The sequence below is a fragment of the Sciurus carolinensis genome, chromosome 6, assembly GCF_902686445.1.
Source record: "Sciurus carolinensis chromosome 6, mSciCar1.2, whole genome shotgun sequence".
NCBI classification, from domain to species: domain Eukaryota; kingdom Metazoa; phylum Chordata; class Mammalia; order Rodentia; family Sciuridae; genus Sciurus; species Sciurus carolinensis.
The window spans coordinates 37379670-37396472 of record NC_062218.1 but is presented as its reverse complement, the minus strand read 5'-3'; the positions used below and the strand labels follow the sequence as shown (position 1 = coordinate 37396472).

Genomic DNA, 16803 nt, shown 5'->3' with positions numbered 1-16803 from the left:
CCATGGTCCCTTATCCAGCTTCCCAATCTAAATCAACTTACAGATCCCAGGCACAAGGAAGGGGAGGACTGGTCTAAAGAAAAGACCTCACTACTACCAGTATATATCATGTGCCTACTTAGAATTTCTCCAGACTTTTGGGTACAACTGTGGCTTTAAATGTAGATGAGGGCTTATGGGAAACCAGGTTATGAAGGGAGAGTTCTGGACATACTCTCTTATATTAGATCATATTTTAGGATTATTTCCCTATATTCCAAATATATGTTTTGATATATGGAGTAGGGTTTTATGGGAGGAAGAGTCATGTGGAAACTTCTTTCTGGCTATATTAATAAATCATGAGCAATCACATGAGGAAACGCAGCCAGCTGTGTCACTATCAAAAATGTTAAGGGATGCAGCAGCAATGGGCTCTGTCATAATTTCATTTTACTTACAATCAGATTCCTGAAAACAAGCAGAAGGATAATGGAGGATGAGGGTGCACTCTATTAAAGCTACCATGCCTGATGCATCTTTACTGGCATTTGATAGGCAGCTATTGATTTGGCAAAAGCATTCTACTCAGGTTCTATCAGAAAGAAAGATCTAAAGCAGTTCACATTGCTCTGAAACGGATAGTGATTCTCATTTACTCTATTGCCCCAAGGTGATGTTATGTTAGCTTCCTGCTCACAATATAGTCTAAAAGCACTGTGATCATGTTGACATCCTGCAGAACATCCACTGTATCATGGTGGGATGCAAGGTGGATTTGGCTATCAGGAAGTGACAAGTACTCCAGATTCCCCAGCTACTTATGTGTACCAAAGTGTGGGTGATAAATTCCATGAACAGCCAGGGGCATGTCACACTGATGAAGTGTTTAGAGAACTAATGATCGGTTCATATCAAGATATTCCCTCTACTGTAAAGAAAATTTCTTGTACCTTCCACCCCTTAGCACTAAGAAGTTTTGGAGTAGGTCTCTGGATTTTGGAGACACATATGTTGCACATATTCTTCCAACCCATTTATCAGGACTGCCATTTCACAAAAGAAAGATCACAGCAGTTTCAGGCTTCAGCACAAAATGAGGTGGCACTCAGGTTACATACATGGTAGTTAAGAATATTGTGAGTTGAGTGCTGTAAACATTGATGTGGCTGTGTCACTGTAGTATGCTGATTTTAAGTCCTTTGGGTATAAACTGAGGAGTGGGATAGCTGGGTCAAATAGTGGTTCCATTCCAAGTTTTCTGAGGAATTGCCATAGCTTTCCATAACCTTGGTGCTCTTCAACAGATGAATGGATAAAGAAAATGTATATCTATCTATCTATCTATCTAATGTATACACACACACGCGCGCGCGCGCACACACACACACACACACACACACACAATGGAATAAATGAAATTGTGGCTTTTCCTGGTCAATGGATGGAGTTGGAGAATATCATGCTAAGCGAAAAAAGTCAAACTCCAAAACACCAAAGACCGAATGTTTTCTCTGATATGCAGATGCTAATTCACAGTGGTGGGGAGAGGGCTAGGGAAAAATAGTGTTACTTTGTATTAGGTAAGGGGAATGAAGGGAGGGGAAGGGGTATGGGGGTAAGAAGGATAGTAGAGTGAAACCGACATTATTACCTTTTGTACATATATGACTGCATGAAGGATGTGATCCTACAATATGTACAACCAGAAAAATGAGAAATTACCCTCCATTTATGTATGATTTACCAAAATGTATAAATGCATTCTACTAACATGTACAACTAATTAGAACAAATAAAAAAATTTTAAAAAGGACATTGTGAATACTCTGGCAAGCCCCAGTAGAAGGTTACAACACAAGCCTGTGGGATCCTGTAATAAGGCCATGCCTTCTGTAACAGAGCTGTTCAAGTTCCTGGCATACTACTGGGTCCCAAAGGAGACTGAGCACCTGATTAAGGGATACCAAAGAACTAAGCAAGCAGAACTGTTAGCCTATGATCTGGACAGCATCAAATTCATAGGATCATAAGTTCAGATGGCCCAGTATTGATTCATCCTTATTGGAATGTTGGAATTGACATCTACTCAGGATATGGTTTGTCTTTATTGTCTGCAGTGTGTCCTCCAATATAATAATGCTAAGAACTACAGAATGCTTGTCTCATTGTCACGGTATTGCCTCAAGGGCCACTTTTTTTTTTTAATAAATGAGGTGGGGCAATGGGCACAGGACCACAGAATTCCTTTGTCTTTACCATATATCTCAATGGGAAGCAACTGGTATAAATAGAACAATGGAATAACTTAAGCAAGGCACAAGATGCAGATGCTAGGCAGCAACCTGCAGAGTTGGAGTACTGTCCTCCAGGACTAAGCATACATGCATTTGCAATGGCTCATAAATGTCCTCCATCCTTAAAGCACACAGGTCTAGAAACCAATAGGTAGAGTAGGATTGACCCATCTCACCATCACAATCACTAACTCGAAGATTTTGAACCCTTTTCCTACAACCTAGGCTTGACTTGAGATTTTGGTTCCTAGGGGCCAGGGTAATTCTTCACCAGGGGACCCAATAAGGGTTCTAATAAATTAGAACCTATGACTGTCACATATTCCCTTGTAGGCTCCCCACGTCAGTGGACAAGCATGCAAAGAAAGAGATACCATACTGATGGGATTATTGATCCTGATTATCATAAGGAGTTGAAGAGGAATGTCTGGAACCCAAGAGATCACTGGTGTGTTACTTTGGGCCTCATGATAATGTTGAACAGGCATGTCAGCAATTATTGTCCGACAAGGACAAGGCAACTGAGGACTCAGATCCTTTGATGATGAAGGTTTAGTCCACCCTCCAATGGCCAGCTGAAATGCTGGCCAAAGGTGGGGGAAAATTAGAATGGGCGATTGAAGAGGAAGATATGAGTCCAATTACAGCCTTAGGATCAGCTTCAGTAATGACTGTTGCTCAGTGGGGCTCAGAAGACTTCCCCCCAAGCAGCATCGACATCACCTGGGAACTTGTTAGAAATGTGAATTCTTGCCTGCCCCCCAGACATACTGAATCCAAAAATCTGAGGGTGAAGCCTCACAGTCTGTGGTTAAGAGAGCCCTCAGATGATTATGATGCTCTAGAGCTTGAGAATCACAGCTGCAGCTCCTACTAACCTACTGCATTAAGTTCTTCCAGATGCCACCCCTTTGAAGCACATGTAAGAGAGGGTGACCAGAGTGGAGCATGGGGGGCGGGGGGCTGTGTCAGACAGCTTCTGTGAGCCACTTCAGGTCCTTCCCACCATGCTTTCTCCAGTCACTAGACCAGACAGTGACCATTGCCATGCAAGTTTAGACCTCGTGCTATCTATTTGCCTATCCCTCATCTCAAGTCAATGATGTGTACCTACATCTTCCTTCCTGCTCCAAAGTTTCTCTGACATCAAGGCATGGAACCACAAGGTACAGGCTTGGCACTCACACAGCAGTATGAAATGCAGGGCAGGTGACACTAATAGCCACCCTGACTGGTGGTGGACAGGAACCAATGATAGGTACTTTCCCCTTTCATACCCTGGGCAGACACCCGAGGTGTGTTGCAGAAGGCTCCTCAGAGGATCCTGCAGGACTGAACACCAGTCGCACGTACCACTGGCCAACTTGATAATGTGTCTTCATTTCGGCTATCCCTCTTTCACCTGTCCCTTACTCTCACCTCTGGGATCACTTCTCAAATAAACTACATAGAAGCCTTTGGCTTAGGCTTGTTTTAGGGGAACCCAATGTAAAAACCCCAAGTTGCCCTGAATGCTTTTCACATTTTTTCAAGTCATGCATGTTCTTTCTTCAGCTCTCACACTGTCATGTACTCAGAGTGGCCTTCCTAAACACCTAATCCAGAGTAGCAAGCTCCTACTATAATATTACCCTGTTTGAATTCTCTGCACAGCATCTATCACTATTTGATATTTTTCTTTTTGAAAAACATAGTTGTTAGTGCCTTTGTCCTGTATTAGAGTATACTGACCTGTCTTAGTCTTTGCTATTTCATCAGCAACTTAAACAGTGCCTGGCACATAATGGGCACTGAATAAATATTTCTTGATTAAATGAATGAATGCTAGAGTTTGAGAATATGACAAGATCCCAAATCCATCCAGAATCTGGGCTAATAGACTTTTTGGAGAAAAAAAATGCATACCTCAAATTTAAATTTATTTAAAAATTACAAAAATGTCTCCACCCAAGTTGTCCATGAAAAAATTTAAAAGCAGCAACGATGATCTTAGTTAATTCCCAGCAGTCTGATGTCATTTATAAAATGGAACAAAATTTGGATGTGTGTCTTATGCCTCTGTAGACACGGGACCCTTTTTTAAGGTCTCTTTCTTTAGGGTCTGGTAGTATCATTATGGGGACACTTTCCAAAGCCTTTTTCCTTTGCACTCTATGTAAAATGATTCTATAGACCCCTGTGATTGAGCTTCGAGCATCTCTCCCTTGGTTGTTTCGGATGTGCTCTTCTGTAATACCCAAATGTTCTAAAGTGTTTTTCACCTCATTTTCTTCTTCTTTGAGGGTGCTGGTTTCTGACAAATGTTTAGGATCCAGTTGGAAAGGTTCCAAAGGGGTGGGGCACGGCACCCCTTTCATCCACTCGTTGTTCATGATGTAGTTGATCCCGTACCTCTCCGAGGGCACGGGCTGAAGAACTCCGCGGATGAGCCGGTGGCAGGGCTCCGACACGTAGTGGGGCACGCTATAGGAGCCTTCGAGGATGCTCTTCTTCAGTTTGGCCACGGTCTCTGCCCGAAACGGCATTGTGCCTGTCACCATGAAATACAAAAGCACCCCCAAGGCCCAGATATCCACGTAAACACCCACGTAGTGCTCATCGCGGAAAAGCTCAGGGGCGGCGTAGGGAGGAGATCCGCAGAAGGTGTTCAGCATTTCACCTTTTCTACTTACTGTGCTGAATCCAAAATCACCCACCTTCACACAAGTGTTACTGGTATAGAACACATTCTCTGCTTTCAGATCCCTGTGAATAATTTGGTTTTCATGCTGTGGAAGAAGACATGTGGAGGAGGAAAGTAAGTTTCAAAGTAAATTACCAAAATAAAAAGATGTGTCAGTTGATTTGAAACAGTGAGGTGATGGTGGTATAATAACAGAAATTCAAGGGAGAGCAACTTAAGTCATGTTAGCACACCCTGTGGTAACCTTTAGCCCAATGTAACACCCACACCTCCTAAATAGACCAAAGGTTCCATTCATCCATGGGGCAGGGGTTGGAGTCTGTTCCACTCATGTGGACTCAGGAATTTGTTCCAGAAATAAGACCCAGATCTTACAAAACTACACACTCTAAAACATGAGTTCTTAGTTTTTGAGTCTTATCTGGATTTTTCTCATGGAGTAATATTTTGACTGGGACCAAGAACAGGAATGAGTGGGGCCTTCCTCCAACCTCCTGACCACACTCCTTTCGGGAGATTTCTTTATTTCTACACAACTCAGTAGAAGGGAGGAGGCTGCATTCAGGGTTTGTAGCAACAGGTCCCACTGTGGGTTGCGAGTGTGTGTCCCCTCCTACCCTTGCACTCTGGATCCAGGTCAATAATCTTCTCAAAACTCTTGACCTATTCAGTCCTAAGGGCTCTTGGGAAGCTCTTGGGAAGTGGTTTTATGTTACTTCAGCTACTTGATATGAATGTCAATTTCCTTCTTTGTAAAATGCCATATTGAAAACCACCTCATAAGGTTAGTGTGAGAACTGTTTACGATGTCGTATCAAGAGTGCTCAGTATGGTTCTTGCACATAAACAAACTTAATGAAATCTGAATCTATGTCTTTAATTCATCCTTACTCTTTAGAAACCAGATTGCTGGGAGAAATAGCAGGGCATAGGTCTCTGGACTCAGGTCTCCACTCTCACTGCAGGATTCTCTTCTGCTTTCCCACCAGATCTAGGAGTAGGTGTACAAGTCAAGTTCCTCCCGTGTGCCCAGCAATATGGTGAATAATGGGGCACAAAGAACCAGCTCTTGGAGGAACTGGGGAGCGTGCAGATTTATATGAACTAGGGAGAATTCAGATTTATCTAAATAAATAATCAGAGAATAAAATAAGAATGACATAATCAAGAATGTGCTGGGCACAGAGGCAGTAAGAACTTGGTGCTCACTGACAGCAAGAAAGTTTAGTGTGAGCTGACATGAGGTTGAAGCTAGTTTTAGAGATAAGGGAACTGAGCTGGTCATGAATTGTGGATAGGATTTGGAATGTGAGACATGAGAAGAGGGAAAAAGGCATCCTAGACAGGATTAAGTTTGAAGACTAAGAAGCAGTGAGGAGCCAGCATCCTGGCAGTAGAACATGAAGTTTGAGAAATGATAATGACCAGTGAGTGGATGGTGTTTAATTCAGCTGCTCTGATTGACTCCTGCCAACTTCTGGAGAAGCCAGAAAGCTGTCAAATAACTGGAGACCCCTGGATGTTACTTAGGAGGCAAGAAGCATGATCCCGGTCAGACTTCTGACTCTCACAGAAGGCACTACTGGCTGCCCTTGCAGAACTAAAGCCCCCCAGGATGCTTAAGTGATGGCAAACTAAAGCCCCATGTTCCCAATGCTGGTTGAAATGGGGGCAAGACTCAGTCCTCACCCCTGCTCACCATGTGCTTCACGGCAGACACGATCTGGGAGAAGATGAGTTTGCTTTCTGGTTCAGAGAGCTTCCCTTCAGTGCTGATTTTCCCAAAGAGCTCCCCACCCCCTGCGTACTCCATCACCAAGTGGAGCTTGGATAGGGTCTCCACGACTTCGTAAAGGCGGATAATGTTGGGATGGTGCAGTTTTTCCATGCTGGAGATTTCACGAGAGAGTAGCCTTTGGGTTTTCTGGTCTAACTTGGTCTTGTCCAGGATCTTAATGGCCACCTTCTCTGAAAACAAAACAACAAAAAAAGGATGTGACAGGAGAAATAGGTATTTATAACTGGAAGAATCCTAGATGGGCTCCTTTATTTTACTAGACAAAGAGGTTGAGTGGTAGTTCTCAAGTCCACAGAGTTTGATGAGAACAACAAAGCAATTGTGGAATTTAATCAGTGCTCCTTGCTTGGATCTTCCCCATGCAGGTTTTAGTGCCAACTCCTGCCTCCCAAGGGAGTTTTCAGTTGTGATTTTTATTTGGCTTTTAAAAATAAAGTCAAATTCTCCCTTGTTTGTCTCAGAGAGCCTTTCTTGATGAGACCAACCTCTCTCATCAGCCTCACTGTCCACAATTCTGTCCATCATCCTTAAATTCCCTTATGCCCTTTAGTTCAACCATTACAGAATTATGCCTGGGGCCTTTCCTCTTCCTGGATCATTCTCTCTGTCACTACTTCCTTCTCTGTTCTTCACTCAGTTAACTTCAGATAGTCCTTCAAGGTCAGTGTCAGAATTAAGACATGACACCCATCCCAGGATGACCATGATATCCAGTGTACTCTACACTGGCCTGTGATTTTCAAATCCCGTCTTTCTGCCTCTCCTGAGTGACTATGCTTTATTTGACCTTGTCAGTGCCTGGTATGTATCAGAAACCAGTGCCCAGTGTTTACTGAGGGTTGGTAAAGGCAAGAGGACACTGGCTGGTGGGGGGATTAATTGATAAGATGGTTCTGGATGGCAGTTTGGTATCTTTATTGAAACTCTTAAAAATAGTTACACATGTTGTGGCTCAGTGGTAGAGTGCTCACCTCGCATGCACGAGGCACTGGGTTCAATCCCTAGCAGGACATAAAAACAAAATAAAGGTCTAAAGACAACTAAAAAAAATTTTAAAAAAATACTTACACATTTTGACCCAGTTATTTTGATTTTAGCAATTAATCTTGAAAAAATAATCTGATGTATATACAAGCATGTATGTATAAAAGATTTCTGTGATGCTGAGAAGAGCTTAAGTTTCCAGCAAGAGATGGTGAAATTGATCAAATTATTTTGTGTGCATATAATATGTAATAATGAACCACACTATTATGTATAATTGTAATGTGCCAATAAAAATACAATTTAAAAAGACATGTTAAAGTGTACTTCATTTATCTTTATAGTAGCACATAATGATGTTGATCTTTTCTATGATGTTGATCTTTATTGATATGAAAAGATGCTAATTATACAAGAGAGGAAAAAATACAAATATACATTTACATAGAAAAATCTGGCAGGATATTCATCAAAATATTTAAAAGAGTACTTTCTAATTGGGGAAATATAGATGGTTTTCTGTAAAATTTTGCTTTTTGGTATTTTCTAATTTTCTACAATAAATATAGATTATGTAATGAAAATGGTTACTGTTAAAAAATGAATTTTGATTCCATGATAAAACATCATTCATATTTTTGTTCAAACCAGACCAGACTTTTTATTAGATAATAAAAAGTGACCAGGAAAGTAAACAGAACAAGAGCACAGAGTACCTGTCTGACCTACTTCCAAAACGACTGCTGTAAAGAACTTTGGCACAGTGGTTATCAGCATGAAGATAGATGCCACCAATTCAAAATAAGAATGTTATCAGTATATTAAAGAAGGTCTATCCAAGGGCTAGGGGTGTAGCTCAGCAGTAGAGCACTGGCCTTGCATGTGTAGGACCCTGGGTTTGATTCCTCACACCCGCAAAAGAAGGTTCATCTTGGCTTCTGGAATTAAAAATGGCAGGGTTCACTGGTGTCTGATGTGGCCAGCGCTTCCTTGGTAGAGGTAATACTGAGCAGTAAGGGGGTAAACAATAAAGGAGCAAAGCACCCAGGGCTTAGGTCATCATGGCTGGCAATCAGCCCCAGGAAACGGACCTCCAATCCTTGGGGCATTCTTCCTCCTTGGGCACATCTGTTCTGCTTTTTAGTCATTAGGGTTAAGATTCCCTTCAGTTGTTTACCCGAAACAGAAGTTTCTCCTTTGGTGTCGCCTGTTGGGTGAGCTGTTTTTGTAAGGACTAGAATAATGAATTCCATCCTTTGATTTCATATATTCCCTGGAGAATGTGTGCTCCTTGGTTTTCCCCAATACTGATCAGACTCTGTTACAGTATATTTTAATAAACTTTTTCGCCCCTGTGACTAAAAGATCTGACCAGAACAATCATAGAGGAGGAAAAGTTGATTTGAGGGCTCATGGTTTCAGAGGTCTTAGTTCATAGAAGGCTGGCTCCATTCCTTGGGTTTGAGAAAAGCAGAACATCATGGTGGAAGAGTGTGGCAGATGGAAACAGCTCACATATTGATCAGAAAGCAGAGAGAAGGTCTCCACTCTCCGGATACAAAATATATATCCCAAAACCACGCCCCCAATGTTCTACCTCCTCCAGCCACACCCTACCAGTCTTCAGTTACCACTCAGTTAATCCCTATCAGGGGATTAATTCACGATTGGGTTAAGGCTCTCACAGCCCAATCATTTCTCCTCTGAACCTTCTTGCATTGTCTCACACATGAGTTTTTTGGGGATACCTCACATCCAAACCATAACACAGTACTTATCACAGCTTGCTGCTCCTCACTTCCCTGAAGGAACTGTACAGTTTCACACATTGTAGGTATTCAAGGTTCATTTGGCAGTGGGTGTGGGGCCTGCCTTTAACACAATCCTGATTTTTATTTCCCTTCCCTTCCTCTCCCTCTCTCTTTCATTTTCGTGGCTATTAGCAAAGAGTCCCCCTCCCCACCTGACCTGCTGGCCCCGTGGACCAGGACTAGAGTGAGACAGGGGTTGTTGTGAGAGTTAGTGCTTCCTAAAATCCTGCTCCCTAGGTGCCTTTATCACTTCACTTCACATTAAATTACATTATACCCATGCCTTATAGCATAACTGTATATTTAAAAGTCCTGATATTCCAAATTGTTGCTCAGTGGTAAAACCTGCAGCTCCATGAAGAACTAGGTCTCCAAGACTACTCCTTCAACATTCCGTAAGTGCGTGCTACACACCAGATGTGCACTGCGGAGACACACACTGTTCTTACCATTCAGTGGGAGAGAAAGACTTTGGAAAAACCCCTTATGATATGTGTGGTAGATGCTAGGAAGGGACATGGATAAAGAATGGAAAGGCCGCCTTAAGTAAGGACACTGAACTGTGATCAAGTGGTGAGGGGGGAAGCCTGTGGGGATGGCCTGGGTGTTCTTGAGGACCTGAGAGAAGCCTGCTGTGCTGGGAAACAGTGATGGAGAGCTAGGCAGAGACAGATAACCTAGCTACAGGAAAGGCTACCTTTATCTTTATGGTAATGGAAAAACCTAAGGTTTTAAAGGAGAATGTTGGGATCTGACTCCACTTTAAAAGAGCTGGCTGGCTGCAATGTGGGAGGTCTATAGAACAGCAGCTGGCCTGGGACCTCGGCTGTGGTCCAGGACATGGTTATCACAGTCCAGAGGACCCTCTTGGTGGTGGCGGGGGGACAGGAAGGGAAGTAGACAGATTTGAAAAGTCAACTCTCCTTTCTCCACATCTGATGAAGTGACTGACACAGGTCCCACCTAGAGGGCAGCACATTCTTTAAACCACACTTACAAAGTCAAAGTCTTGAGGCCCCACGTAAGAGCAGAGCAGGCTCATTTAAGCAGCAGGGAGTTAGTGGGGACTGTGGGGTCCTGAGGTACACCTGACCTGATATGAAGAGAAAGCTGCTACTCAAGTTGAGATGATAGTTACTGTTTGGAATGTAGACCTAGTATTGTGAAATCTTCCAATTTTTATTTTTTAAAGAGAAGCTGGGTATCTGAATTTTTATGCAAAAGCTTCCAATGAATAAGTATTGGCAACAAATTCAAATTTTCAGGCATAAATTAGACCAAGCCAAATATGTTTATAGGATGAGGGATAAGGGGTGGGAACAGATATTAGAACCTAGAAAGTATACTGTGTAGCTGGGCATGGTAGTGCACGCCTGTAATCCCAGTGACTCAGGAGGCTGAGGCAGAAGGATTACAAGTTCAAGATCAGCCTTAGCAACTTAGCAAGACCCTGTCTCAAAATCAAAAATAAAAAAGGAGGAACTAGGTGTGGTTAAGCAACCCTGGGTTAAATCCCCGGTACCAAAAAAAAGGAAAGAGAGTGTGTGACATAGAGCGGAGGTGGTCCTTCCAGACACACAGCTAGCCTGAGACATCCTTGTAGTGAGGAGCTAGGGGAATAGGCACCAGATCTTCTCCTTCAACCCAGAGGACTAAGAACACCATGTAGTCTGGGTCAGAAAGCAGGGTGAAGAAGGGTAGAGAATGGATCTGGAGGGTTGGAAGAAAGACATTTGGCATGGTGGGCCTGGGGGAAAAGTGCTGGTACAATAGGAGCATAAAATGGGATGTAACCCTAGTTTGGGGGGGGTCAAGGAAGATTTTTAAAAATTTTCCTAGAGTTTGACTAAGAATTATCTGGAGGAAAGCAGAGGAGAGGCAATAAAGAGGTTCTAAAAGCAGGGATGAGTAGAAGAGAGGATCTTGAGGCAGGAAAGACCCTGATACCTTAGGGTAATGGTCTACGAGTTTTTCTAATCATAAGACATTTCTGAATGCTACCCTAATATATGTATATTTATTTATAAATTGTAAACATGTAAAATTGTAAACATACATTTTAAATATGCATATTCACTGAAATAAAAAAGATACAGTTACAAATAAATAACAATGAAAGTACTAATTTTCCCCCTTATGGCAGTGAATCATTTTGGGCACCCCTGGGATATATGAGGTATTAAAGGAAAATATAAGCCAAGCTGATGCTGGAGACTGGTCAGGGCCAAGGTCTTGGGAATCACATTTGAGACCTCACTTAAGAACAGTGAGGGATCACTGGAAGGTTGTAAGCAGGGCGTTTTAGCTAGTGTTTTCACTGCTGTGACTGAAAGACCCAGCAAGAACAACTTTAGAGGAGGAAAAGTTTATTTGAGGGCTCCCAGTTACAGAGGTCTCAGTCCATGGACAGCAGGCTCCATTTCTTAGGGCCTGAGGTGTAGAAAAACATCATGGTGGAAGAATGTGGCAGAGGGAAGCAGCTCATATGATGATCAGAAAGCAGAGAGAGACTTCATGCCCTAGGTACAAAATATATACCCCAAAGCCACACACCCAGGGCCACCCCTTTTATCCACACCCTACCTGCCTTCAGTTACCACTCAGTTAATCCCTATCAGGAGATTAATTCATTGATCGGGTTAGGACTCTCACAACCCAATCATTTCTGCTCTGGATCTTCTTGCATTGTCTCATGTGAACTTTTGGAGTACACCTCACATCCAAACTATAACACAGGGTTAAATGATCAGACTGGACTTTTCTAAAAGATCCCTTCTGCTGCAGTGGTGGGGAGTGATGTAAGTGTGAATGAAGGAGAGGAATTACAGGGGTTTCATCCAGGTAGGCAAAGATGACATCTTTAGGAGATAATATCAATAGGACCTAGTGTGTGGCTGTTGGGGACTGAGGAAGAGTTCAAGATTCTAGGTTGAGCAACTCCAAGGATGGTGGCATTCACTGGAGGAGAATCTTAATTACTGCCATCAAAGTTCTGCACATTCCCTCAATTCCTCTGCCCCGCCCCCCGCCCCTTGTTGGGTTCACTCGGCTAAATGAGAGACCTGGTTAAATCCAACTCCCCACCTGCTCACTGCCTGCACCCATGGAGCTGAATATAACAGTGTGTCTCATTGTGCACGTAGGATCACTCACCTCCGGTCAGACATACTGTGTCTCCCTGGTCCAATAACCCTCCTACACTTCCAAATGTCTCTTTGATGGCTTCCTCTCTTGTCAACTTTCTGATACCTTCTCCTGCCCCTCACTCATAGCTAAGGACCTTGCTTCTCACTTTGAGTAAAGAAAGCAACAGAAAATCTTCTCAAGTTCTTCCCACCACATCATCCAACCAATTCTGTCTTCCTGTTACTTTGGATAAATGGTTCCTCCTTCTATCTAAGGGTCAGCCAAGACTCCTTTACATGCTGCACACATTCCTTCTTCTATCTTCTCAAGATCAATCCTGCACAATTTTTTCATTCTCTCCTACATCATCAGCTTTCCTCTTTCTATTTGATCACTTCCATTAGAATACATTAATGCTTTCCCTCGTCTTAAAAAAAAGAAATTCTTCCCAATAGAAACACATATATATGTTTACCAAAAGACTTGTGCTAGAATGTTCATAGCAACTGCTATGGTCTGAATGTGTCCCCTGAAATTCATGTGTTGGAAACCCAAACTCCATGCAACAGAGTTGGGAGCTGGGGCCTTTTTGGTAGGTGTTTAGGTCATGAGGTCTCTGCCCTTATGAGTGGATTAATGACACTACAGAAAGGGCTTGCAGGAGTGAATTTTCTTTCTCTTTCCCTTTTCTACCTTCCACCATGGACATAGTAAGGAAGACCTCACCAGATGCCAGAGTCTTAATCTTGAACTTTCTAGCACCCTCAGCTGTGAAACATCATTTTCTGTATTTTATAAATCAATCTGAATTATTCTGTTAGAGTAAGATAAAACACATGAAGATCATAGCATTATTCATAATGGCCCCAAACTCTCAACTACCCACATCATCAACAGTAGAATAAGCAACAGGTGAATATACACATAATATACCAGTGGACCTGAACAGGTAGGCAGGCTCTAGCACGTAGAGAAAGAGATGGAGAGATTGGCAGAGGAAGGTCAGGCTGCATGTGATGAAATGATAGGGCACCAATAACATTTGCTCTGTAGTATATAGGTGTGTGGTAGGTGTGCCAAAAGCAGCAAGTTCAATACTGTGCTTTTTTTTTTTTTTTTTTTTTAGTTGTCAATTGACCTTTTTAAAATCTATTTATTTACATACGGTGCTGAGGATCAAACCCAGGGCGTCACACATGCCAGGCAACCGCTCTACCACTGAGCCACAACCGCAGCCCCAATTCCGTGCTCTTGATCTCTGCCTGCCCACAGATGTGCCTCCCACCATTTTCCCCATTTCAGTAAATGCAAACTCCTGTTGTAGTTGCCTAGACTCTTTCATATTCCACGTTCAATCTGTCCGTAGATCCTGTTATTCTCTCTACCTTCTAAATGTGGCCAGAGCCCAGCCACTTCTCACCATTCCTCTGCCCGCTCCTGGTTCAAGTCGACCAGGGTCTTGCCCAGGTTATTGTAATAGGCTCTCAGCTGACCTTTGTTTTTCTGCCTTTGATCCCTATAGTCTATTTTCAACAAAGAAGCCAGAGTGATCCTGTTAAAGAGTAAGCCAGATCATGTCCCTCCTGGCTCTCCCCAGTGGCTCTCTTTCACTCATAGGAAAAACTAAAGTTCTTACTATGACACACTTGGCCCTGCACCATCGGCTCCTGCTACTCTCTGCCCTGATGCCCCTCAGCTGATCCGAGAGTAATGCAGGCACACTCTTACCTTGGCACGCTCATGCTTGCCATCCCCTCTGCCTCTTTACTTTGCCACATTTCTGACAGTTCAACTATGACCTCCTTGGTAAGGCTGTCCCTGGCTGATTTACCTAAACACTATAGCCCTCCATGCTTGCTATCTCTCCTTCTGCTCTAGTTTCCTTCTGACCACTCATCACTACATAACACAACAACTATTTTACTCACTTCTCCTTTGTCTCCATCACTGGAATATAATAAGCTCCATAAGGAGAGAAATGGCTGTTGTTTTTGTTCATTGCCATATCTCCAGTTCCTAGAATAGTGTATATACACAAAATACACCAGGGGACATGAACAGGTAGAGCAGGTCCTAGAAGGTCAGGCCTGCATGTGCTGAAATGGTAAGGCACCAACAGCATTTACTCTGTAGTGTTTAGGTGTGCAACAGGCGTGCCAAATGCAGCAGGTTCAATACTGTGCTCTTGATCTCTGCCTGCCCACAGGTGTGCCTCCCACCGTTTTCCCCATTTCAGTAAATGCAAAGACTCTTGTTGTAGCTGCCCAGACTCTTTCATATTCCATGTTCAATCTGTCAGCAGATCCTGTTACCCTCTCTACCTTCTAAATGTGGTCAGAGTCCAGCCACTTCTCAACTTTCCTCCGCCACACTCCTGATGCAAGCCACCAAGGGTCTTGCCTGGGTAATTATACATAATAGGCTCCTAGCTGACCTCTGCTTTTCTACCTTTGATCCCTACAGTCTATTTTCAACAAAAGTAAGTGCTCAGCAAATACTGGTGGAGTGAATGATTTCCTTTAGTCATTGCAAGCACCTAGGGTACGAGTGTCACTGTGCACACTGTTTTATCTGCTGCTTTTTCCACCTACCACTATGTCCCAGACACCTTCCATGATAGAGTCTCCATAACCATGATTTCTAGTGGCCATGGAACCTACTGACAGTGTCTAGTTTAATTGACTTGACGATCCCCTGTATCATTGGATCTTCTAAGTTACTTCTAGTCTTTAACGCTATAAATAACACCATGATGCACATTTTGGTTTAAAATATTTCCATTATTAGACTTATTTTTAGAATAAATTCCTAGAGTCACAACTAACCATTTTTAAAGTAAGAGAATACAATTTTAAACTACTATTTTAATGACTATATGCAAAAGGAGAGATCATTTTCTTAAAACCAGTGGGACTTCTTCACTAAGCTCTATTACAGACTGAGTTAGTTCCAGCTCAGAGCACCAACCACAGGGCATCTTGGGCTACTCCCTCTACCAAGTCCTCCCCAACACTGCCAGGTTTTCATGAGAAATTCATGAATTTAATTCACTAAATATTTGTCAAATGTTTGATATTTTTAATGCATGCGGGGGACCCTAAGTTTGATATGATACATTATCTGACACCAAGGAGCTTCCAACTAAAACCCCCAAGATTTTTACTATAATTTGGATTTTGTTAAATCCCAAATTGTTACTTCTTAGTCATGATCTCCATAAACCTCCAAGTCTGTGCTCCCAAATCTTTACTCTCAGATCCTTTTCCTCTCTTACAGTTTGTTCTTTCCTGCAAAGTTATTAAAACTCGAAGCAAGGGCATCATCGTCAATACTTCTTATGCCTTGTTTCTTCCTGCTCTACCCATCTAATTGATCCCCAGGGTTTCCAATATTCTAAAACGTGTTTTCAAATGCGTCCTTCTCTCTCCAACCTCACTGCTGCTCCCTAGTTGTAATGGACATGTTCATTCATCTGGACCATTGGACCAATACTTTTTGTTCTAGCTTTCTTGACTCTTGAGAGTCCCCAATTTTAATTCACCTTCCTCACTAAAATCAAATCATATGAACCCCTTATATTAATCTCTTGTTTAAAGCTCTTCAGTTGCTCCCCAATTCCTAAATGAAAAAATTCAAATATGCAAGAAGATTCTCTGTGATCAAGTCCCTGCCTACATCACCCATCCTATCTTCCACCACCCTGTGGGTACCTCACACTCCAACTTCATTGACTTACTCCTGATACCCCCTGCACTGGTTTGTACCTCATGAAATTTAATTCCTCTCTGTCTTCTGGGAATTCTCTTTCCCCTCAATGTCTCCTCAAAACTCAAAACCTAGTGTAAGCCTTTCCTGATTGACGAACTTCTTCAGGATTCCGTCTGGCCCTGGTGGGCACACCTTTGCTGCCTTACTATCAGTTGTTTCCTGTCTGTCTCCATGAAATGGTCATGAGTTCCTATCAGGCAAGAGGTGTCTCTTACTTGTCTCCGTAAGGTCCAGAACAAAGCATGTGCTTAGGAGATGTTTATCATATACTGCTGTTTTTTAAAAAGGAATGAATGAGCCAATGAATAAATAAACTGAAAGAGAAGAAGAAAAGATCCTGGAAACATGAGACAAAAG

At 42.6% G+C, this 16803-nt stretch overlaps 1 protein-coding gene across 1 annotated transcript in view; it reads right to left on the bottom strand.

Annotated features, from left to right (window-relative positions):
* Nim1k (NIM1 serine/threonine protein kinase) overlaps positions 1-16803 on the bottom strand; it is a 59730-nt gene that overhangs the window by 2680 nt on the left and 40247 nt on the right. The window contains exons 3-4 of the mRNA XM_047555415.1: positions 6659-6927; positions 4182-5044 (exon numbers count right to left, since the gene is read on the bottom strand). Coding sequence (XP_047411371.1) covers positions 4295-5044; positions 6659-6927 — 1019 coding nt within the window. The 3' untranslated portion in view covers positions 4182-4294. The remainder of the gene's footprint in view (positions 1-4181; positions 5045-6658; positions 6928-16803) is intronic.